General features: G+C 33.8%; 1 protein-coding gene across 1 annotated transcript; it reads right to left on the bottom strand.

The window, feature by feature from the left end:
* Positions 1-231: 231 nt before the first annotated feature.
* Positions 232-14,961, bottom strand: LOC117345069. The gene is made up of 15 exons (XM_033908012.1): positions 14,829-14,961; positions 10,264-10,522; positions 9,609-9,754; positions 9,209-9,362; positions 8,964-9,097; positions 7,863-8,049; positions 7,296-7,432; positions 6,854-7,004; positions 5,994-6,130; positions 5,434-5,581; positions 4,960-5,114; positions 4,279-4,435; positions 3,715-3,851; positions 3,066-3,216; positions 232-2,589 (listed from the first exon to the last, which is right to left on the bottom strand). The coding sequence occupies exons 1-15, from the start codon at positions 14,851-14,853 to the stop codon at positions 2,286-2,288; spliced, it is 2,382 nt and encodes a 793-aa protein (XP_033763903.1). The 5' UTR covers positions 14,854-14,961; the 3' UTR covers positions 232-2,285.
* Positions 14,962-25,265: the final 10,304 nt, after the last annotated feature.

The raw sequence follows: 25,265 nt of genomic DNA, 5'->3' as shown, positions 1-25,265 counted from the left end.
ATCCTGTTGATTGGTTAACTTTACTTCCTGCTATAATCAATCATCACATCGCTTATTTGATTGGCAGCTGTCGGTACATGCTGGAGGGTAACCCATGGATCAAAGTCGAATATATCGTATACAGGGTGCACAGTTTTCCCTGTCGACCCGTTTGCTTTCTTTTGCAACGAATAAAATCCATTTATTTCCATACATTTGTCTACAAATGCCAAATGAAAACAATAGTGTGACTTTTTATTTCAATCATTTATTCATAATTCAAAAGGGATATCTCTTTCGATAACATTGAACAAGTACAAACAAAGACACTCACATTTATCCTAACTCGCATTCAAACACACACATTAGCTATTAAAGGACATGCGCACGCACAGTGCTTTTGATTCTAGCACGATTACGGTTTTCTATATCCCAAGCGACCCCGGTGAATGAGAAGCAAGATCCTTTTTTGCACGTGCCTCACCCTGTTTGCTTCACTCTCATCGGGTACTTATTATATATGTCGCTAGAGATATGAAGAAAACGTATATACGTATATATGACCTTTCTACTAATCTATCACATAATCTTAATAAATAAATAAGTTATTAAAAACCTTAAAGGTAGGCATCCACTGGTTATCGGCAATGATTTACAAGTATAAAGATAGAAAGTATTGAAGTCAAGTTTCTAGTATCAAAGCAATGATGAAGTTAAATGAAATAAAATACAAATTTTGTTTTTAAATTGAAAGCCAAAGTAATAGAAATGTAATGAAATGTAATATATTTACCACACGTATTTGTAGTATATTTGATAATTCAGTTGAAACTCCTCTTAACTCTATTTACACGTTCAATGTATTAACATAACTTTTGTATATGTATCTATATTTTTGTTATTTCGAGAACTCGAGATACAGCTATATCTCGAAAAAAATGCATACCTTATAAATGAGACAAAAGAGATATAATATAATAGCAAGGCCCGGATACCGTGAATATCTAACCAATTAAACAATGTAATACTGTATAGATGGTATTATTCACGAGGATTTAATTTCGTAATGTTCGCGGTGATTTAATTAGCGCGAGAATAAATATTTAACGAATTGTTCTCTGTAGAATGCTTACAAGGCACTATGACGTGAAATACATAACCCTTGTTCCGACTGGGAATATCGACTCCATGAAATAAACAACTATACTGAACTTACTTCAATATCACGGTTTCATTATCTATCTTTAGTAAAACAATAATACAACAAATGGATTTGCCAATTTTACATAATTAAATATATCACATTGTTTGATAATCATCTTAGTACTGATTTCGTGTAACGGAAATGTGACCGTCGAGTCCTTACGTGGAGATAATTGCACAACGCCCAAAGAATCTCATGTGTCCACCTTCTGCTTTGAGGAGAAAGCTTCATTCAAAATTCGTGGGTTAATGTTAATAAATTATCTGTCGACTTACACAAAACGAATAAATAAATAAATAAAATGTTCTGTAGCTGTTCTTTCAGCAGCTTTGCAATATTCATCTAGTGATATGCTCAATAGCTTCGTAATTGTATCGTGAATTATAATTGACACAGGTAAACAATTTTAGATAATTTCAAAAAATCCCATATTCAAATCTAATTTAATGAAAAAAGAGTAATGTAATTTTTAAAATCTAAAGGGCCACAACAAAATGTGTGCAACCAAAATTCCTTTTTTGTAATCCTATAAGCCTGAAATCTAATAGTGATGATATCGCCTCCATAAATTTTGAGATATTGGATCATGAGAAAGTTGAACCAAATGTCAATCACCATTAACATTTTGAAATCGTTTACTGAATTTTACACAGAAACAAATATATAATTTTAAACATTTGTGCGAAAATATAAGATATCAATTAATAATCTACGATTCTTGTCATATATATGCTTAGACACAACACATATCTACATAATGATAAACAAATGTTTGGTGTTAATAAATGGTTTGATATTGGAATTGCATCGAAAAGGCATTTACTCGATTGTCATTTGTTCCGGAAATGTGGCGTTGCATGTTCTTCGGACGATTTATTTACGATTTACAGAATTCCAATAAAATCTTAATTATGCAGACCATGTTATGTTGTAAACTACAAGCGACAATTTGAATCGTTCTTAGAACCATTGAATTCTCAACACGCACTTTTTGTTTTTCAGATTGTTTCAAAAAACACCAGACAACGTACTTATAAGCACTCGAGAAAGTACATGTCAATGCATTGTGTCAGATTTATGTTGATGTTGCCACTGTAGTCCTTCACAACACTGACAGTAACACACTACTCAAAGCAGCAAATGCAGCACTCGCGTACGAAACCGTGGACATGGCGCTGGCACCATTTGGTCCACTACCATTTCCGGTTGATCCGGCTGGTACCGTTTGACGTGCGGTCCTGGCGTAGTTATTCTCATTACAGACAGCCGCAACACTGTTTCTCTGCATTCCAACACAACGATCCTGAATCAGAGAGCACTCAAACTCTGTCTTCAGTCCCATTATAGCCTTGGAGCATTTAGATTTCATGGCGTTCAGGTCACACTGAAGATGCTCCATCTTGATTCTAAAAAATATAACACGAGTTAATTTCCATGAAAGGTTATATTCAAATACATGTATCACCAAGATATATGTTATTGCTGTCTAGCTCTCATAGAAGGCAGTGTTAAATAGGGCTAATCCCTACTTCTAACACCCCAATGTATGCAGTGTATACACAGTTTTAACATAATAAGTTCAATGTGTAATGAATTGTGCTATATCATAATAAATGTAAATTTCTGTTAATTATAAAGAAGGGGAATGCGTTTTTATATATATTCAGTTTCCCATAACGACAGAATATCTGTGAAAGGTTATTATTAAACTAGATTTCAGATATTTTTCTCATAGAGATATTCATTAATCGCGGACATCTCTATTCCCAGAATATGGCTGATATCATGATCCGATGACATAGTCCTCCTCTATAAACTACCATACTTGACAATAAACATCTGAGAAATATTCATTGATCTGAAGTAAATGTAAATAACTTACGAGCAGAATTGTTTGAAGAAACCTGCACCTTTCATGCTTTCGTCTCCTCCGAATTTTGCCATTAGTTGCGCCATGCTATTTTCGGAGTTACTTATACAAGAACGCACGGATGGCTCAGCTTGAACGGAACAATCTATGCTAGCAATATAGCCTGCAAAAATAGGACACTTATGTTATACTGGCACAAATAAACAAATACGATAATATAGCCAGCATAAATAGGACAGTTATGTATTATGCTGGCACAAATAAACAAATACGATAATATAGCCTGCAGAAATAGGACACATATGTATTATACTGCCATAAATAAACAAATACGATAATATAGCCAGCATAAATAGGACAGTTATGTATTATACTGGAATAAATAAACAAATACGAAATCTATAAGTTTTCTTCGGATATAAAGAGTAATGTATTCATTATATTGTCAATTATCTCGTGAACTCTACTTCTCACTCAACAGACAGTTATAGTATATACAGTATATTGCAACGTACACAAACTAGCGTAATGGTGAATTGGTGAATTCACAATGCTTCCATTAAAAATAATATATTAAAAAGCTACATTTCAACGGAAACCGAAATTCGCTAAAACATGTTACTAAAGTGTATATTTGTCTGTTTTACACATTTCTACGTACTGTCAAGATTGTCACACAATAGATCGATTCCGCTCTGTACTTTGTCCTGTTGGTGACCCCAGTGTTCTAGAAGTTCTACTGCGCCTGCGCATTTATCCAAAGTTTGGTGCATGCATCTGTATACTTGAGCCTTGTCCCTAAGAAAATTACGGATATATATGTAGTCTTTAATTGAACATGAAAATTGTCTTAGTTGATATCAAGATATTCAACAAAGAAACCTGAAACATAATGTAGTTCTGAAGTCGCCAAAGACTAGAAAAGCTTGACGTCGGAAAATTGAATGGTCACTGAAATGCTATTATCACACATATCTAGCATGTGCGACATAGATTTAAAAAATGGAATTCAACAACATGAACATTGTCATTTGGCTGACAAGATAATTACTATATTAACATCAACTACCCTGATCAAAGACGGATGTATATATGTCGTTATATATCAAATTTAAAACTTTAAAGCGGTATAATGACTTACATCATTACTGAATTATGAGTAGAAGATTTTATTGCACTCAAACGGACGTTTCGATTTCTTCTCTAACACTTAATTTAAACTTACCGACATAACTTCCGGGCGTTTGAGGGATCACCAATGATTTTGCTCCTGTCGTGGGTCACGTTAACCAGAAACACATCCGGGTCAAGGTTGTATTGAGAAATACAATTCCTAATGCCTTCCTTCATATCCTCAACGCAGAGATGGGGTTTTACTTGGGCTGTAAACAAATAGAGATCCGTTAATCCGTGCAAACAAAATCATCAAAGTATGCTTGTATATTTTTGTTTAAAGTACGTGAAACAGTTTATTTCATTCATGTATATATATCATAGTAAAAACATTACTGGCCGCACGTGAAACATGATATGCAATTAGAACAGCATAAGTGCAGTGCAATTGAACACTTCATTATAAAATTAAATTTCTTTAAACTTATAATATGGATGATATGATATGATGTACAAAGCACATAACGCTTCAAAGGATAATGGAATCATGGATATCGTTAGCTTGGTTTTTCTTCTTCTGTTAACATAGTTATGCAATTCCTTGAAGACCATTTCACGCAATAGAAGGCTGTTGATATAAGTACATGATTCGACGATATATTTTCCAATCTAAACAATACAGACTAATCACAAATCAAAGCACAGATGCAGTCCGTTGTAACATAGCATGTTGGGCCTATACATTTGCATTCATATACTGCATGAACAACAAAACAACTGGAACAGAACTTACAGGCCACTGGGCAAACTATATCAACGTCCTTTGAATTGATCTGATGACACTTTGTGGGGATGAGATGACATTCGAACTTCCTCTTCAATTCAATAGCTTTAGGATCACATGAGTCCCAAGAGCTTGTATCACATTGGACATGTTTTATACGGATACTGAAAAAGACAGATATCTGTATAGCTATCTTTGTCACGTAATGCTGTCAACGGTAATGCTAAACAAATAAATAATGTACAACAATATAAATCAAAAGACATCTGATTTAATTGATTGCTATTAATAGCTTATCTATAAACATCCATAACTATCAACAATGTAATTTTAAAATCTTGAAATATGTTTGAAAGTTTAATTTTGTTCTGATAATACATATGCATAATGGTATATGAAGTTCCATTTTAAACAGAAATAACAGAGGATGAAAACACCGCATCAATAGCAACTTAATTAAATAATGGGTGAAATATTACTTACTCGCAAAATGTGTTGAAGAAGTTGTTGAGAGAAAGACCACGTGACATTTCCCGTTGGGAGAGGGATGTGATGGAGTTACCCATATCAGCCATACATTGAACAGATTTAGGCGAAGGTTTAGCGAAACATTTCAATCCGATTAGGTACTCTGCAATACAATAATTGATAGGAAAATAAAAACAACGTACTAAGAATTTCGTCTTTGAAAAATGTAATAATTTATGTCAGTAAATGTCAGTATCTTACATTTAAGATAATACAGACAAATGGGGCTTGCATTGGTTAAAATCGGCTATTTTATTTAACTATGTTTAAAAATCCCGGAAATTCTGTTATTAATGATTGAAATACGATAATTTAAAGTCCTAAACTAGGCCCTCATGACCATAATGCTACGCGTCCAATGACGAAGCGATAAATACATATGCTTCGATCATCGAGAACACTTATAAATTCTTGCAATTTGTACTTCTCAAAAAGAACACACAAACCCTGTTCGACATAAAATGTGGGTTCTGATTGGATGACTTACTAATTACGTCACAGATAAATATACACACCGTCAATGTCATTACACAGCACGTTCACGGCTCTCTCCATAGAGGCAAGGTCAAAGCCAGTCAAGGTCATGGTTTGTTCAGCTCCCGGACAGCGATGCATCACTTTCTTCATACAGACATACAACTCCCTCCTCTTGCTGCAATAGAAAGTGGATATTATTGTTACACGTGTTTTCTTTTTACAAACTACCCAAAAAGGATGTTTTATATTATATAACGAATATCATCTTTAACATATTGTAGATAGCATTCGGACCTAGAACGATGAAACAGGCCCAATCTCAGTCTGTCTATAATAATTGCAATTGCCAGCAATAACGGAAGTCACCGCGACCCCCAACAAACACGTCCCTAACACTGCATCTCCTATATCTGTTTGTAGTTTTACAATACACCTATACACCTAATTTCATTGAAATAGGACTATATAATTTTTTTGACCAATCAGAGATCAGGAAATTGTTGAAAAATATACGTCAGGGTGTCTAGACCAGGAAAACGCCTTAAAGGATGATATTCTGTACTGAAGTAGATATATTCTTCAGGATTGTTTAAGCCGCCGACGGAGATCACATGTCATATTAGTTTGGAAAAAAACAACAAAAAAAACAGTCGCAAATATCAAAAGATGCATTGTTATAATCATGTGTATTTTTCAGAAACTAAAATGTCCATATAAACCGGTCATTCTTATCAACAAGGCATACGTAATTTATTGAAAAATAGAAATTCACATTCAATCCTGCATATATATATATATATATGTGCTTTCCTTTATTAGGAAGGTTCTGGTATGTTTTAGATTTTTCGATATTAACAAGTATCCAATATGTACGAGAGTTAGATAATAAGTCAGATACCTGCAATATGTCATAGCGGCTTCTCTCGTGGTACCGAGGAGTGCCCCCTTATGGGCAGTCACGTTGCCAACATACTGAGCTTCGTCAAGTCCAACTTCACTAAAACATTTGCCGAATTGTGACTGGAGAGTAAGCATACAGGCACCAGGCACTGAAAAATATAAGGAAATTGATTATGTTAAAATCTTGAATTCGTACGAAAACTATACAGCTTAATTCCAAAGAGACGCCGGAGTGTAATGGCATCTAAGGGATATATTGAGGTAAGTGACATGTTTACTTTTTAAAAACATCTATTTACAAGTTGTCAGGTGAAGCGCCCTTCATAAGGCGGCCATCTTGAAATTACAAAGATTTTTGGCATAGCTCTGTACGTGCTAATACTTTGAGTAAAATTATGAAGACATCTTGTGTAAATGTCAAAAATGTTGCTTTTACTTACTGGATGTGTCGTGACAATAGGCTCCAATAGTGATGAAGATATTGGCGAATGTGCCCTCAGTGATGAGTAGATCACGACCTTTACATGTTGTTTTCTTTACAGCCGCCTTTCCACAGTTCTCGAATGCCTTATGATTTCTGTAAAAAATATCAGAAATATATATTCAACCTCGGATTTTCAGTACCGTCTATGCATTGTTTCAATTATCATTGGTCAAAAAACACCACCCTTACTGTTAATGTAACCTATATGTGTTTGTTTCTGTGCCATATTATAATCGACATTTGTAGAAAACATGATATCTCCAACCCAAAAGTAAAAAACAGCTTCAAATATATTTCTCTTCTTCGGATAAGCTTTGTCTCCATTTTGCTTTTAATGTTAAATTCATTGTAATAAGATAAAATACATTTTATTGTAAAACTTTTTTGTAAAGATTATCTGCAATTTGTCAGTTGTAAATGTCCGTATTGCAAATTTTCCGCAGTCGATTTTAAATTTTAAGTAATTATGTCCATATTCTTGGCTACAATTTAATCATTTATTCGAACACAACTTTGTTCTTACTTGCAGATGGTTGCGTTCATTTGGTTGGAATCTTTGCCTGCCGGAACAGTCCCCTGGGTGAGAAGCATCATGAGGTCGTTCATTGAGAGAGTAGTGCTTTCAACTGCGCATTTGTCAAGGTCTTTCTCAAAGTCCATAAGACATTGCGGGGGTGGTGGGGGTCCGGGTCTCAGAGGACGACCAGCACCTGTTAAAAACGGAATACACTTTGAAGGATGGTCGAAATATTATCAACTATTTGATTAAGAATACACTCACTATGGCTGTGTTACTAGTTACATTAACAAAAATAGTATAATCGTGCAACACTTCAACGTATATGTCGCATGTTTACCAATTAGCTTGTTCAAACATACTACTACAGTAAAGGGCAAGCAACTATATGATAAAATTGGATTTATTTCTGGTCCTACTTTAAAATTATTCTTGATCGCAAAGTGCCAATATCTTGAACAGACCTTCGACCTTAGAATTAGTTTTAAATGTTGCAGTGTTGCATATTAAATATTTAAGCATTGAACTGCTTTCAGTGGGCAGTTATAGTCTGATAATGCAAACTGGTCAAAAAAAGCAAGCCAGCGCTTCATGTAAAATTTGCGTTTGCCTATACCTGCCAACTAAAAGGAGTTGAATGTTTATATTTACCACTTGCCATTTAAAAAAAAGAATCACTTTAATTAACGGAATTCATGTTTACCCGCCATTCTTGGCTGTGAGCCTGTTAACAGCTCTATTATATTGTTCCACGTAAATAAATAGTGCGTAAGATAATAGAAAACGAAAAAGAAGAATCAATGTAATACAAGTTTTTGATGTAAACTAACATTATAAAAACATAAAATATAAACTGTCCGTCTAGTTTTTCGAAAGAAAAATGTGTATTTAATACTTTTTCCGCAACTACTGTATGTTTCACTTGGCACATTATTAATGCTCCGGTTGGCAGTTTATGAGATAGTAATGCTCAACTACTGTCGGTCAGGTTATATAGTCACAATGTCATCAAGCGGTAAATATACTAAATTATTATTACTTTTGACTATAACTAAACATAATCGTCCGTGCTGCCATATAAATTATGATGTCTACTGTTATACATACACACGCCCTGGTAGGAAGCCATCATATTCTGCAAGGTCTGGCCAACCATGTACTGTTCTTGTTGGGTACATTCTCCATTAAGTTGTTGTAGCGATGTAGATGCACATTGGACAATGGTTTTCTGGGTCGCGAGACTGCAAGTATAACATATACACTGTAAGTATGCGAATGATTATCCGTGATAAATTAAGAACGTATGCTTTAAGGGCCTTTAAACGTTTGAAAATTTGAACATTTATACTTACACACAGGTTAAGTTTTTCAGTTGGTCATACGTCATTTGGAGTCCCTCGGTAGTATTTCCCAATAATTTGAAGAAATAATCTTGGTTGATCTGGTTTGAAGTCATACAAGACTTAAATCGTGTGTCGAATTTACCAAGACAGGCTGGCATCTCCGCTGCAAGACAAAGAATAAACAATGACAAACAGGCGAAAGGACATCTAAAACCGCATGATGGAAATAGCTTATGTATGATAAATTGATATTTTGAGAGTAGATATATTCTTTGCCTAATGTTTTACAAATTGGTACTATTATAATTTCAAATTGGTCTTTGATTAAAATGATGGTCAAAATTTAGAAGATAACAATAAGAACTTAAGGAAAGAATAGTGTATCTGGATCTTGAAATTGTGAACTAACGTTCAACTCCACAAAGGGAGGAAACAGCACGTGCTGTGGACTGAATAGTTGAATCCATCATCAGCTTCTCCCTGTCCGAGCATTGCTGTTGTTTTGCATTTGCTTCCGGAAGTGGCTTAACGCATGCGTCAGCATTTCCCCTGGTTCTAAAAAGAAATCAACAAGTTGTGAATATAAAAATCGACGAAACTATTTTATAAATTATCAACGAATGATTTCGAATACTTCCCCAGAAATGGATTCTAGGTTGATTTAGTTTCATATAATATATATAGATATCTACATATCTCTATTTCAATTTATTCATGGAAACTAGATAACGATATTTCTTTGTGCAAGCTTCTACTTCCCTAACACAAACAAATCAAGACAATAAAAAGATCCACAAGCATGCTGGTATCTGATAAAATCGACCAACCAGAAGTTTCATAAATCATGATATATACGAAGGCAACGGAAAAAATATTCTACCAAAGTTGTTATTATGAATGAGTTCAAATTTTGAAAGTGGCTTATATAACCGTGTATTAAGCAGCCTGGAAGTAATGCTTTTGTTCACTTTGGTAACATATACCCTCCCACAAATTCCAATTGGTGTATTAGGATATGTTTTATTAAGATAAAATGCGTTGGGTGCTTTGCGGGTATAGCTTACGAGCACAATCGTGGGAGAAGAGTTGCTCTGTTGGTTCCCTGTGGGAGTGGTCCGCTGGTGCCATTGGTGATCAGGGAGAAAATAACATCCAGTTGGAAGTTTCCATTGTCCATAAAACATTTCCGGAAAAGTTGATCGAAAGAGGCCAGGCAAGGAGAGTTGAATTGTTGCTGTCCCGGTTGAACTGGACCTTGACCTTGACCTTGACCTTGGCCCTGTCCTGGCCTGGGAGGCATTTGCGCACTGACAGAAGCAACGCCTACAAGAGAATGGGTATGTATTTATCAGAACAATGTAACAAGGTGATAAAAAATCATATAGCTTGTGATATTAAGGGAACCCATTTTGCTGTTATACCCTGCTGCGTCAAAATGATGGCGATTCCATCAGATATGTTTATTTTATTTGTAAATTGTCGATGTGATTAAAGGAATTAGAAATTCGATAATATTCCGTATGAAAATGTTATAAATCAACCATGTGCACCAACATGAGACTGATATACATTACTAGGACTATAATTATAATTGTAAAAAATGTAAAATATAAAGATGATCTAAGGATAAAAGATGCCTAATAAGAAAGGGAAGAACGGCCACAAAGTGTTTCCATTGAATGTTTATAACTGTATTGGCATCCATTTGTCATCAATATTATCAGTAATTGATTTGGTGTTGTAAATATCATACAGTGTATTTCGTGTTATCAGTAATTGTTTTGGTGTCGTAAATATTATACAGTGTATTTCGTGTGTTATCAGTAACTGATTTGGTGTTGTAAATATCACACAGTGTATTTCGTGTTATCAGTAATCGATTTGGTGTTGTAAATATCACACAGTGTATTTCGTGTTATCAGTAATCGATTTGGTGTTGTATATATCATACAGTGTATTTCGTGTGTTATCAGTAATTGATTTGGTGTTGTAAATATCATACAGTGTATTTCGTGTGTTATCAGTAATTGATTTGGTGTTGTAAATATCATACAGTGTATTTCGTGTGTTATCAGTAATTGATTTGGTGTTGTAAATATCACACAGTGTATTTCGTATTATCAGTAATCGATTTGGTGTTGTAAATATCACACAGTGTATTTCGTGTTATCAGTAATTGATTTGGTGTTGTAAATATCATACAGTGTATTTCGTGTGTTATCAGTAATTGATTTGGTGTTGTAAATATTATAAAGTGTATTTCGTGTGTTATCAGTAATTGATTTGGTGTTGTAAATATCACACAGTGTATTTCGTATTATCAGTAATCGATTTGGTGTTGTAAATATCATACAGTGTATTTCGTATTATCAGTAATCGATTTGGTGTTGTAAATATTATAAAGTGTATTTCGTATCATCAGTAATCGATTTGGTGTTGTAAATATCATACAGTGTATTTCGTGTGTTATCAGTAATCGATTTGGTGTTGTAAATATTATAAAGTGTATTTCGTATCATCAGTAATCGATTTGGTGTTGTAAATATCACACAGTGTATTTCGTGTTATCAGTAATCGATTTGGTGTTGTAAATATCACACAGTGTATTTCGTGTTATCAGTAATTGATTTGGTGTTGTAAATATCATACAGTGTATTTCGTGTGTTATCAGTAATTGATTTGGTGTTGTAAATATCATATAGTGTATTTCGTGTGTTATCAGTAATTGATTTGGTGTTGTAAATATCATACAGTGTATTTCGTGTGTTATCAGTAATTTATTTGGTGTTGTAAATATCACACAGTGTATTTCGTGTTATCAGTAATTGATTTGGTGTTGTAAATATCACACAGTGTATTTCGTGTTATCAGTAATCGATTTGGTGTTGTAAATATCATACAGTGTATTTCGTGTTATCAGTAATTGATTTGGTGTTGTAAATATCATACAGTGTATTTCGTGTTATCAGTAACTGATTTGGTGTTGTAAATATCACACAGTGTATTTCGTGTGTTATCAGTAATTGATTTGGTGTTGTAAATATCATACAGTGTATAATATCACAGCGTGCTAATTGGTTTTATGACAGTTTATCGCAGAAAAAAGTTATACAGAACATATAATTTACGTGTTCATCGATTAAAAAAAATAGTCCTTGTTGTTTATGCGATAGTTTCACTCATGTCCTTGTGTAGTTCTATATGTGTATCATAATGAGACATCCCACCCCCTCAAATATTAGCATTAACATATCAATACCACAGTTATACTATAGATCCTAAGAGGAAAAAAACTCTTATGACAATGATAATACGTCCTTATACATAGTTTACTTCGTTGTAAGACGTCAGATAAATTAGTACATACCTATATGAACGTATATGTTCACATAGAAACATTTTTGCAATTATCTCTGGGAATTTCTAAGTGGAAAAAAATTGCGTGACGTATTTCCTGCACAGATAGGACATTTACCTGGTTTGTCTGGAAAGGTGTACGATAAAGTCACCTGACTCATTCATATTGTCATAAGTAATCGATCATTGATCTCACCTGGCTGATCTGGTTCTGATAATAATAGATAGATTTTATCACTACTTATATATCATATATGCCATATTATCTCACCTGCTTTATATAACTAAAATCGATAAATGTATATAGTTTGCTTATCTGCGAATCATTTAGTCCTAAATCTCGTGAAAATATAATTACTTATTAGTTAAATAATAGATATTATCTAAAATGAAATATGAATAAAAAAAATATCCAGTTCATCATTGAATTGTGTGTCATTACACCTTGGTACATATTGATAAGTGAAGGATAACGTAAAATAAATCATGCAAATAATCGGATCGAAAATTATATTGGAATTTTTAATGTTTGATTTTACACATGAAATTTTTTTAACAGTAAAGCTAAATAAAAAATGCTTTAAAATTTCAAAAGTGTTAGGCTTAAACTTCAATTTAAGTTTGGAAACGTAATATCAAATGTGTACCGATTAAGATTGCTATCCCCTTTAGGTAATATAACCCGACACTTCCGCCACTTCCGTATCTAATATTGCAGAAGGAACCGACCAATATTACGTCATAGCTACCTATGAGTTTCGGACGCCGCCGTCTGGAGGTATGTAACATAACCGGACCTTATACAACTTAACTTGTATAATCTGTAAACCACAGACTTTATTGATACGAACGTCCTATATGATTTAGTAATAAGGTAGCATATAGCTTTAATATTGAGCATTACTCATGCAGTAAAGTACCTTACACCCTTAATTCAAAATACAAAAGATGTGTACTAGGAAATCCAACACGCAAAAAATCACTATGTGCCTGTGCAGAGATAATGCATAATTTGACGTACAAAAATATGCATAGGTTTATTTTGAGATTTTATTATTTTTTTCGCCCTGATGCCTCTCGCAAATTTGCTGAAAATTATACGACGATGAAAACTGTCCAACTTGCAGTAATAGAATATTTTGACACATTTTCTATTATTCCCATGACCACAAGATCAATGAGTCAAGCCCTAGAGCTAATGCAAAAATCACATGTTGTATTTTACCTGTGTGTATATTTAGAACACCACTAACCATATATGCATGTCCAGATGTAGTGTATTAGATTTCCGATAGATATATGGACACGATCATGACAAGTGGTCAAGCGTGGCGAAAATAATGAAATATATATACAATATTAGCCTGTACGTTCCGGAAACCATGCATAGTAAATTATAAAAAATATATCATAGTAATCCTCATATATCACTTTCAATTTACAATCAATGATAGACACTCTCCGTAAATCAACTTTAACATCAAGCACTGTTTAGGTAAACAGGTACAATTTGTCCAAAATAAAGTATAAAAAATGCAGTATAAAACACAGTTTAAAAGTAAGAGGGTATGTTTTAGATCCGAATAAACATGGCCCATGTACTATGGTTTATCAATCCTTTAATTCTAATTCAGCTTGAAATGTTCGCCTTCATCCTAAATTCGCCTTCAAATGGTGAAAAATTACCAGGTATATAGTATACTTGTGTAGTCTACAAAACCTACAAATCAATACCGCTAGTTCATGTAATTTTCTAGATTTCGTGATGTGAGGTTTTCGTTTATCTATAATTCGGATGTTCAGTAGATTATATCTGATAAGGTTTTAATCTTTGTATAAAGGAAAAAAAACTATATCCCAAAACTTCAGATTAACAGAAATGGCATGCCATCTTTTTGTAAAATTTACTACATTTTAAACTCTGAAATACGTTAATACCCGTTTCATATTAACTGTATCGTCCTTGTTATTTACAATAATTAAGAATGATTTTTGAGGTTTCACTATATTTCTTGAGTTAATACATTTCTAAAATGAAATTAAAACATTAAGCGCCACCTAGAAATTTGAACAAAATAGCACCGATGAGTTAAAAAAACTATAACAAATATAACAAATTTCCAAGAATATATATATAAAGTGTGGTATAGTCCATTAAACTCTTACCAGACTGACAATACAACCAATGCACCTTAGTAGGTAGATAATGTAATATATATACATGTACATACATTTACCGCTGTAAAAATATACTAATGGGGAAAAGTCTTACCGATAATGAATATTATACTCCACATGTTGGTAAAGTTCCTTATAGTTTAGTCCGTGTCTGCTGTGCGCAGTTCTTGTCGAAATTTTGGATGTTGCTTCTCGGGTGGATTCAGTTTAAAGTGGCCGAAACATTGAACAGTGTCGAACTTATCAAGGGTTAGCCACAGGAAGTATGTACTGGTCACGAGCCGGTGACAAATCCTTCAGGCGGAACCAGTCGACCAAAACCAACGAGGCGTGACATGATAGATGATTGCTTACGATTGGGAAGTGAAGCGCCTAACGACTCGCGTGTCGGGAAGCTTTTATGACCCTACAACAAATGACACCAACACTTATTGTCATTTACCTACAGATTTGTTTGTTTTTACATTTAGTAAGTGTCATACTGACCAGGAAAACGTCCAAAGACAGTTATAAATGACTTTCCGGGTATCATTGTCCAAATCTGATCAGTGATAACATTCATATCAATGAATTTTCTTATCTATACTATTGAGAACCATACAAGTTTGAGTAAGTAATCTTTATTGACGATTTGGAGTTCCCGTACCCTTCATAATTCAATGGTTTCGAATATTTATGAATACATATTTGTGTTAGCTACTACTTCAGTTGGCCAAACATCGAAAAACGGATTCCTTAGTTCAGTTTATTTGTGATTCTTCTCTCTGAACTCAAGAAAATCTATAAAAATACACATGTAATACATAATATGATTTGTAACATCAAACTATCAGCTAAATTTGATCTTTGCCTTAATTTCCTGGTTAACACAGTGCTTGTTCAGTATAATATTATATACTGTTATATAGTTGTGCCAACACCATGGAATCATAAAACGTAGGTTCTTAAAGTCTATACAACACAGTGTCAGTTTTTATAAAGTTTCATAATTGTATTTTACAATCGTCTATTTTACGTCTTATCTTGTTTGAATTTAGCTAGAGCTGTGGGCACCCTGTTTAAAGTACAAAGGCTGTTTTATAGAACGCTAAATGAACATTGAAAACAATGAAATTCAACATGTCGCCAACACACAAGACAACAATAGGAGTAAAAACGTAACAGAAAAGAAAGCTCAGCAGCAGCAGTTATATATCGTGAGTTATATATTATCTTTGCTGTAATTATCACGAGCAGCTTATTTAATGTGGTTACAATACTATTACAACAAAATTGATAGGACAGAATAACAGGAAATAAGACTGTATATCTGTATTATGTTAATCTACTATCTCAATGTTTCCAGAAGTCATCACATTCCTTGAAAAGTCTTGAAGAATCATTGAATATATGCCATTAAATCCTGTAAGATCTTGTAAAATCTTGGAATTGTTTTGATCAAAGTACATATGTGTGAACCATGTATTATGCTATTGAAACCATACTTATATAGAGTTATTTATCTGTAGATTGAAACCATACTTATATAGAGTTATTTATCTGTAGATTGAAACCATACTTATATAGAGTTATTTTATCTGTAGATTGAAACCATACTTATATAGAGTTATTTATCTGTAGATTGAAACCATACTTATATAGAGTTATTTTATCTGTAGATTGAAACCATACTTATATACAGTTATTTTATCTGTAGATTGAAACTAGATAGCAAATGGTTAAAGTTTTAATACTTTGGTAGTTTGGTTGCGTGTAAAAAACAATACAAATGTTTTGTAAGCAATCATATCAGTAGGATGTTACAACATTTTCATTGGTGAATAGAATCTTTGAATGTCAAGTTATCAATATACATGTATATAAATATAGTATATGCCGAGAATGATTATTACGGTTATTAAAGTTATTTTCCATTGATGAACTGTTCTGTAAACTTCAATGAAGTTTTGGTAAAGGATGATTTAAATTGCGAGTGTCGTCGATGAAACAGGAGACGCTTAGTCTTCTGGAACACATGGTCCTATTCTCCTTGTACTTTTTCACCATGTAAATCTACATTTTGTTCATATTACCCTCCTTTTATCGATCTTGAGTTGGAATTAAGCTTTTGTTATTGTGTTGGTATTCTTTGTTGTTTTAATACGTTTTTCCATTATCAAAGATTGTACAATGCCTTCACAAATGAATATAAAACATTTAAATGTAAATTAAGCAATAGAATCGGTAAATGTAAAATAAGGAAAAATGAACATGGCCCGACATTGAATTTTACTGATGTTTCGTGATTCCGTGATTCTGAGATGCTAGGGACCAGATGTGTGAAAATGCAGAAGGGACTTTACGGGACTTAAAATCAGCCTAAGCAAATGAATATACGTGTAAAGGAAGTGGATATACTAAACTCACAAATAAATCTATTTACTATATTGCCTTTATCAGAATATCAGATCGCAATATTAGTCCAACGACAGCCATTCACTGTTTGTTCAGTAGTTGATTTTATGTCTTGTTTTTGTGGCATGTTTTCAGATAAAAGGATGGAAAAAACAAAGACGAATACCGACATTCTCATGAAACCGCAATCCTATCTCAAAATCGACAAACTAGGACAAACTATGTACAATAATGATAGATGTACACAGAAAGCCTTGAAAAAGTACGGAGGGAACAAGACCATGTGAAAGTGCGTATCAATCAACTGGAGGAATCTCATTGCCTTTTTGACAGATTTTTTGTCATTTGATAATAGGGCTTATTTTGCTTCAGCATTACTTTATCACAACTCTTTATAAATCATTTGATTTTTGATGATTTACAGTACATAAACAGTTCAACTTCGATGTGTAAATATAATGTACAACTTATGTTGCTGTCAAGTCTTATCGACAGAGTAGCAGTCATTTGATACAATGTAACATTGATGTTGCTGTCAAGTCTTATCGACAGAATAGCAGTCATTTGTTTATGTATTAATAGCACGAAATGCTTTCGCAGAGGAACTACACAATAAACACATAAATTGTGTACAAACAATCAGCATACGCTACAAAATTATAGCATCTTCCAATTGTTATATCATTTAATATCTAAACAAAATATTTCACCAGCTTCCGTGGCACATGTAAAATCACACCCCTGTCTGATGACAGCTGTCTAAAGAACATGTTTAATCATGCACTTTATGGGTGTTCCTAAAACTGCCATAGCTCAATAAGTTAATTTGTTGGTCGATATAACCGGAAGCTATCCATTTCGATTTAAAAATATAGATAAGGTAATAGATGAACAGTGTTATGACACCTCTCTCCTACTTCCTACAATGTGCTGTTGGCCTGTGACGTCATATGTACCCGTTATTCAAACGTACCTGTACTACGTACGAGGAAGCTAGCCCCGGGCTGTCTCTCCCAAATGTATGCATCATACATTCATAGTCACATACGTACAAAATGTATACATATATACGTCAACGGCGCCACTGCGAATAAAAATGTGAATGAACTCTATATTTATCCCTACTTGATATTTCCAGAGAACAATACCAATCTGTGATAATGGTCTTTGTTTGTACTTGATTTAGTAAATGACTCGTCTCACATATGGCCAAGTACGTTGCATATTAAAATGTACATTATATACAACAATATACAGAGAGATGAATTACCGTGTATATCGAATAATAAATCATATACCAGGTATAAATCATTGTTGGTCCTTCTAGAAGTCGTCAGTGATTCTTGGGTCAAAATTGTGGGAAATCAAAACGGAAAGCAGGAAAAAATAATATTAAAATTAGCAAATTATCAATATGTAACATATTCATGTGTAACGGAGGTATAAAATGCCATCATTCATTTAGTGTGAAAATATCTGATTATTGGACGATATATAAGAGTTCAAATGCGTCCCTAGTTTGTCTTTTTTCTTGATAGGTCATTTGAACCTCCCCATCCCCATTGTTTTATGTTTATTTTGACCATTTTCGAGGTTGGTTGTCTCATATGATTACTCTATGCCTTTATCATCACTAACGAGTCCTATAAGGACGAAACAGCGGTGTGCTGTTCCTAATATCACTGACGAGCCCTATAAGGACGGAACAACTGTGTGATGTCCCTAACATCACTAACGAGTCATATAAGGACGAAACAACGGTGTGATGTCCCTAACATCACTGACGAGTCGTAGAGGGAAAAAACAGCCGTGTGATGTCTCTAACATCACTAACGAGTCCTAGAAGGACAAAACAGGTGTATGGTTTAAATGTAGTTTTATTAATTTTGCCTCCATTGTATCTCATTCTCAGTTTATTTTGAAATGTGCAAATATCTTAGGTGTCTTTTGTAAAATTCTTTTTGTAACGTGAAACGTTGCAAAAATCCAAACTAATTTAGACATGGCATGTACTTCAACAGCAAGCATCCATATTAAAACAATCGGAGTGAACATTATTGCAATATCCACCTTGCAATGTCCCCGAATACATAAGTTGTGGACCATCAAGGATACAGTTGATATATACGTTATAAAACACCTAAACAAGTTGACGAGTCTATTTTGAATAATGACACGTTACGCCACCCTTTCAATTCCTATGATTTTGAAATAAAAGAAGAAAAAGTACGATTCATTTTACACTAGAGTTGTTTGAATCTAATGACACATACATTTTATGCATTTGTTCAATGACAACAAAGAATACCGACATAATAACAAAACCCTAATTCCAAATCAAATTAGATATAGCGAGGCCACAATATTAACAAATTCATAGATTAGAATGGGGATCATTGAAAAAGTACAAGGACAGTAAGACTAGGTGTTTTGGAGAGTAGGCGTCTTGTGTGTCATCGGCGAAATTATCATCTATAATCATCTATAAAATACCATCCCGAGTCATACTTATTAATGTTAATGACTTTGATATGAGCACCGAACTGTAACACCATTTGTAATCTCGTCTATGAATGAAGCCCACCACATAAGTACCTTAGTATTGTGGTTGTTAAATGAATAAACAAGTGTGGGTATGGAATATATATCGCCAGAACAGAATAAGAATAAAAAATCGAGCATTTCTTTTTATTTTGGAGCTGATGTAGTGTTAAAGCATTACAAAGACACAATGTATTAGCACCCTTCTAAACAAAGGAAGAGTTAGATACAGTAGAGTTAAAACTGCACCATACAGCCCTTATCATATGTATTATAAGTCTCCTTCCATTAGAAGACACACACGGCAAATCTTTTTATTTCCTATATAGTTGATAAGTACTCAATCTAATTAAAATCTAGATGGTCATTCTCACTACGTTACATGAACATCTAACAACATACCATTAGGGGTCACGTCAGGGTGACCTTTTGGATTAGCCAATCAAATGACTACTTCTAGAATCTTGGAAGTGAATTTTATATGTCCGAATTAGCATGACTAGAGTGCATAGCTTGTATAATCTGTCAATTTGTCTCAAGTCATTTCGTCACAAAAAGCATTTAGCTATATACTGTGCCGAAATGGTTTACTTCAGATGCATGCTGTGACGAAATGTTTTACTTCGATTACATCGAAAAATTGCCAATTCGCCCTGAAAGTGAAATACACACATCTCAGAGGTCATCAGAACGTGACCCCTAATGGGATGTTGTTAGATGTTCATGTAACGTAGTGAGAATGACCATCTAGATTTTAATTAGATTGATAAGTACTCAATTGTATTATGTGGATGTCGTTATATGAAGTAGTTCAGCAATTGTATATAATGATCTTAATGGTTTAATTTGTGCAATATCAATTTGTGTATTTTGAGTAATCTCGGGGAGTCACACCATTGGGCCCTACGGACTGGACAATGGATGTTTATTCTTGAGAGGAAAAAATCAACTACGGCTTGCCGATTTGGTGTAGTAGATTGTGGGTCCGGGGCCCTGACAAGACAAAATCGACATATCCTGGCTCAGGTTTCATCAAGGTCCCCAAACGCAAGGGAAAAAATCCTTAAAAAAATTCATAGCAGAATATGGTTGAATTTAAAATTAAAACTTATTTAATAAACTTTCCTTAAAATCTGTAATACTTTCTTATGGAAAATTTAAGTTAAGGAATTTCTGCACGTTAAAGAATATTGAAGAAACTGGGGTCTGATATGCACGGTTATGTATAAGGAACGATACAAACAAATATCTAACCTATATACATCCTCTTTTTTGAACGAGGATACCGTAATTCTCAATCGAGTTGAGTTTGATAGAATATCTCAGTACTGAGCTAATGTAACACATTTTCACTCATTCTTTTGAAAATCTTTGGTGTAATCCTATCAAACTTGAACCACACTGCAATGACACGCAATACTACCACATGTAACATCTAATTAATAGTGTCGGCATTTTACACAGGTCTATAAACATAAAGCGTTGACTCCATATTGGAATGAAATATATTGCTGTCAATCAAACGTACCTTCCTCCGAGGCAATCCGAACACATTAATCATGACGGCGAGTTACCAAAGCATACCTATCGAAGGGTATCCGAATGGAATGGGGTATGTTACACAAGTTTCGGCTAGAATGAAAGTGTTTACTGGAATACGCGACTTGGTCAGACAATTACGCTACATTATACGATGTATTTCCCCTAGCCACATTTTTTGAAGGATCAATGGAGAAATAATTAATTCATGGCCCTGTTTGTTGTATTTCCTTTAAACTTTGTCGAAATACAAGACGTTAGCATATATTTATAATGTCTCTAATGTCTTAGTTGTTAATTTCATGGGGCGAATATTTCGCGTAACTAAGTCTTTTACATTTCAGTGGTAATGCAAACATTGGCTTGGTATTTATTTATTTTAGCGTTATATCTAATGAGCGCAAATATAGCAAAATTCAGACCCACTAGCATTACCACCTTACACAGTAGCTCGTTGTTAAAAAAAGTAAGGCCCAATATCAAAGAAATTTTATTTTATATTTAAATTTGATATATGTTGCACTCTGTCAATCTTTTCAACGAGATTCGACATTAAACACTTCCAAATGTACTATTTCTAGAAATCCCCCAAACGTTCTAGAAAACAAAAAAGGAAAATGCTCTTCATTTTGTCAAACAATTGAGTTCTTCCTTCTCTCATAAGTCTAAAATTAATGTCTTGAACAAAAAAAAAGAAATGTAATTGCATCTACATTTTAAGTTCCAAAGGATGTGACAGTGTGCTGGAAAGTGAAGTGTTACGTTTAACTTAAAACAGCTTCCATTAAAGTGATATAAGATTATTGGCAATAACAAGTGTAGCATGCATTATAAATATCGCAAATGTTCCTGCGAATTGTTGCATACACTGTATGCATACAGAAAATCTTAATTTAAATCAGTTTTATTGCTAACAATACACAAAAGGATTGGACGCAAGTTATCACGACTTATCAATGTCCTCTCCGTAATACAATTATACATATAACTTACCAATGTCCTCTCCGTAATACAATTATACATATAACTTATCAATGTCCTATCCGTAATACAATTATACATATAACGCATCAATGTCCTCTCCGTATACAATTATACATATAACTTACCAATGTCCTCTCCGTAATACAATTATACATATAAAAAAATTATCAATGCCCTCTCCGTAATACAATTATACATATAACTTATCAATGTCCTCTCCGTAATACAATTATACATATAAAAAAACTTAACAATGGCCTAATGATAAACAGCATATAATTATATCCATTTAATATCCAATTAAATACGTGTAGACTGTAACTAATTCTCAAGTCACTGTGGTAAAGAGGTTTGAACACAGTGGATCAGTTGCTGATGGAAGGCATACAAACAAGGGAAGGCCTAAATGTGCTCGTTCTAAGGAAAAAATTGAAAGTATGAAACAGTAATTGAGGAAACTCCCCAAAGTCTGTGCGACAAGTTTTTATGGCATATACAGTGATAGCACCAGTATCTCGAGTGTCTACAGGATACTTACACTTGATTTGCACTTGACTTCATATCGCATTTCAACTATGCAGCACCTGAAAGACACTGATATTCATTCTTGGATGTCATTTGCGATGTGGATTATAGAGCAGTCGCAGACATTTCCGGAAACCGTTTGGTTTTCAGATGAGGCTCATTTCTACCTACATAATGAGGTGAACAAACAGAATTTTAGATTCTGGGGGTCTGAAAAACCACAGCTCTATACCGGTACAGAAATCCCTATATAGTGATTAAGTAACCATTTGGGCGGCTCTTAATTCAACTTGAATTATTGGCCCATTTTTCTATGAGAACACATATGGCAACGCCATGAGAGTTAATTCTGATCGCTACCTAAAGCTTCTTAAAAGAAAAGTCTTACCAACCATGAGAAAAAAATCTCATAACATTAGATCAGTGTGTTTTCAACAAGATGGCGTAACACCACATGCAGCAGGAACTGTTCTGGAGTGGTTGGGTCAATTTTTGGAAGGACGATTATATCGCTGAAGACCCATACAGAGTGGCCACCACATTCAGCTGACCTCAACCCTTTAGACTTCTTTTTGTGGGGGTATCTTAAGGATAAAGTGTATACTCCACTTCCTGAGAACACTGTAGACCTGAAGCAGGCTATCCGAGGAGAAATCCGTGCAATTTCTACTGAAACATGTTCATAAAGTAATAAAGAATTTTAGACGTAGAATTGATCTTGTCGCTGACCAAAATGGACGTCATTTGGGGCACTTGGTATGAAAAGGTACCTTTTATTAACCAACAGTTAAATGTTTAATACCCTGTTCAGTATGGTCAGATAGATTGGAGAATACAATTTAAAAAATGTGCTTTCATGTGGTATATATATTATTTTCCTATGATTAAAATGAAATGAATCATCGGGATTTGGAAAGTATCAGATATTTTGAAACACCTTGTCTGGTGATAAAGAGACGTAAATATATATCTTTTTTTAATTTTAATTGAAACATGCATGTCTGTTATAACAGTTATACTATGGAAGACGCGTACTATATATGTAAAACAGCTTGTAAACATATTGTCAACAGTCTCAATCATTTAGGTTCATTCTCATTGATATATATAACGTAACTCTGGTGGAAGTTGATTTTGATTTTGAAGGCACCCATTGATGTTTTATTAAGTTGGATTGTTATCATACATTTATTTTGATATTTAATGTATCTTTTAAATCAATTAGAAGCATCTGATTGTTAAAAAAATATCTAAACTCTCATTATTCACCAAATTTGATAAAAAAAAATCCTGTCCACATGCACAAGTCTTTGGCCATGTCTAACAATGAGGTGGATATGATATACGCCTTTGTTATAATATACTACATATCAAGTTCAAAATTCGTCATTGCCCTTTTCGACAATGAACTTTCGAACTTAAATATCGTTTAGGGATAATAAGGGACACATACAGTATGTTGCTTCAGCAATACAAAATATGAATGTAAATTTTCTTCAAGTTTTGACCTCATTTTATGTGTGGTGTACACGATAGTGACCACATTGGGACGGCAAATTGAACGGAGTCACCTGTAACAATGACGCTCTGCTCGCAAGGTTGTTGGCACCACGTAAGGAACCCATGATTGGACTAAAGAGGTGGTGCTTTTAAGAGCGAAGGTGGACCTACAACTAGGTGGAACAATATATGCCCATCTGATCCCAAAGTGTCATAGGTTGTTGTATCGTCATACAGTACATATGGAAATTAACCAGAAGAACGGTTCCATAAAAATCCTTAAGAAATCTTAACTGGATGACATGGTAGCAACTGCTACAAAATTCCATGAAGTTCGGTTTAACAGTTAAATAATCTCAGAAGATTGAATATTAAATGCGACTCAAGAAAACACATCTACATATCATGATTATTAAATATTTACCGAACCAAATTTCAATGCCGCCCGTCAAACACTGAGAGAGTAGATCTCCAGACAAGATAGCAATACCGAGATAAAGGAAGGGCGATAACTCTTTCAAAACTTCATGTTGAATCAAACAAGGAAAACACGACATATCAAGATTATAAAGACGGTCAGGTTTCAGGCAGATCTCCAGACAAGATAACAATACAGACATAAACACCAGTAACTCGTGGAACTGAACCCTACAACTTCAAAAAGACAGCATGAAGACTACGCAAGACAGTCAGTCAACACCATATAATAATATTCCCTAATCGACAGATTTTATATTGAGTATAAGAATTAGATATATTGAAAAATTTAGGTTGGCCATCCAACATGTGTAAAATACTAGCAGAGGATTAAGGAATGTGATGTCGAGTTGTAACTGGTTTTTATCTGAGCATGTCAACTTTGCAATTTAGTAGATATATATAATGGAATAAAATGTCAAACACAGATTTGTGTTTGACTTTTTATTTTATTCAAGGAGACCTTTGAATTTTCTTTTTGACAGATAACAGCAGATCAAACACCATACAATACGTTCACAAACATTCCACGTCAGATTACTTCAAAATAGTAACAAACATTTTTTAAAAA

Source organism: Pecten maximus, chromosome 16, assembly GCF_902652985.1.
Source record: "Pecten maximus chromosome 16, xPecMax1.1, whole genome shotgun sequence".
In the NCBI taxonomy this organism is placed as follows: domain Eukaryota; kingdom Metazoa; phylum Mollusca; class Bivalvia; order Pectinida; family Pectinidae; genus Pecten; species Pecten maximus.
Note: the sequence above shows the minus strand (reverse complement) of the source record. Positions and strands in the feature narration are given on the sequence as shown.

Coding starts and splice junctions, on each gene's coding strand:
- LOC117345069 (XM_033908012.1), bottom strand. CDS start 14,853: ATGTGGAGTATAATATTCATTATCG. Junction 7,005..7,295: donor CTATTGTCACGACACATCCA/GTAAGTAAAAGC, acceptor TATATTTTTCAG/TGCCTGGTGCCTGTATGCTT. Junction 5,115..5,433: donor TTCTTCAACACATTTTGCGA/GTAAGTAATATT, acceptor TGTCTTTTTCAG/TATCCGTATAAAACATGTCC.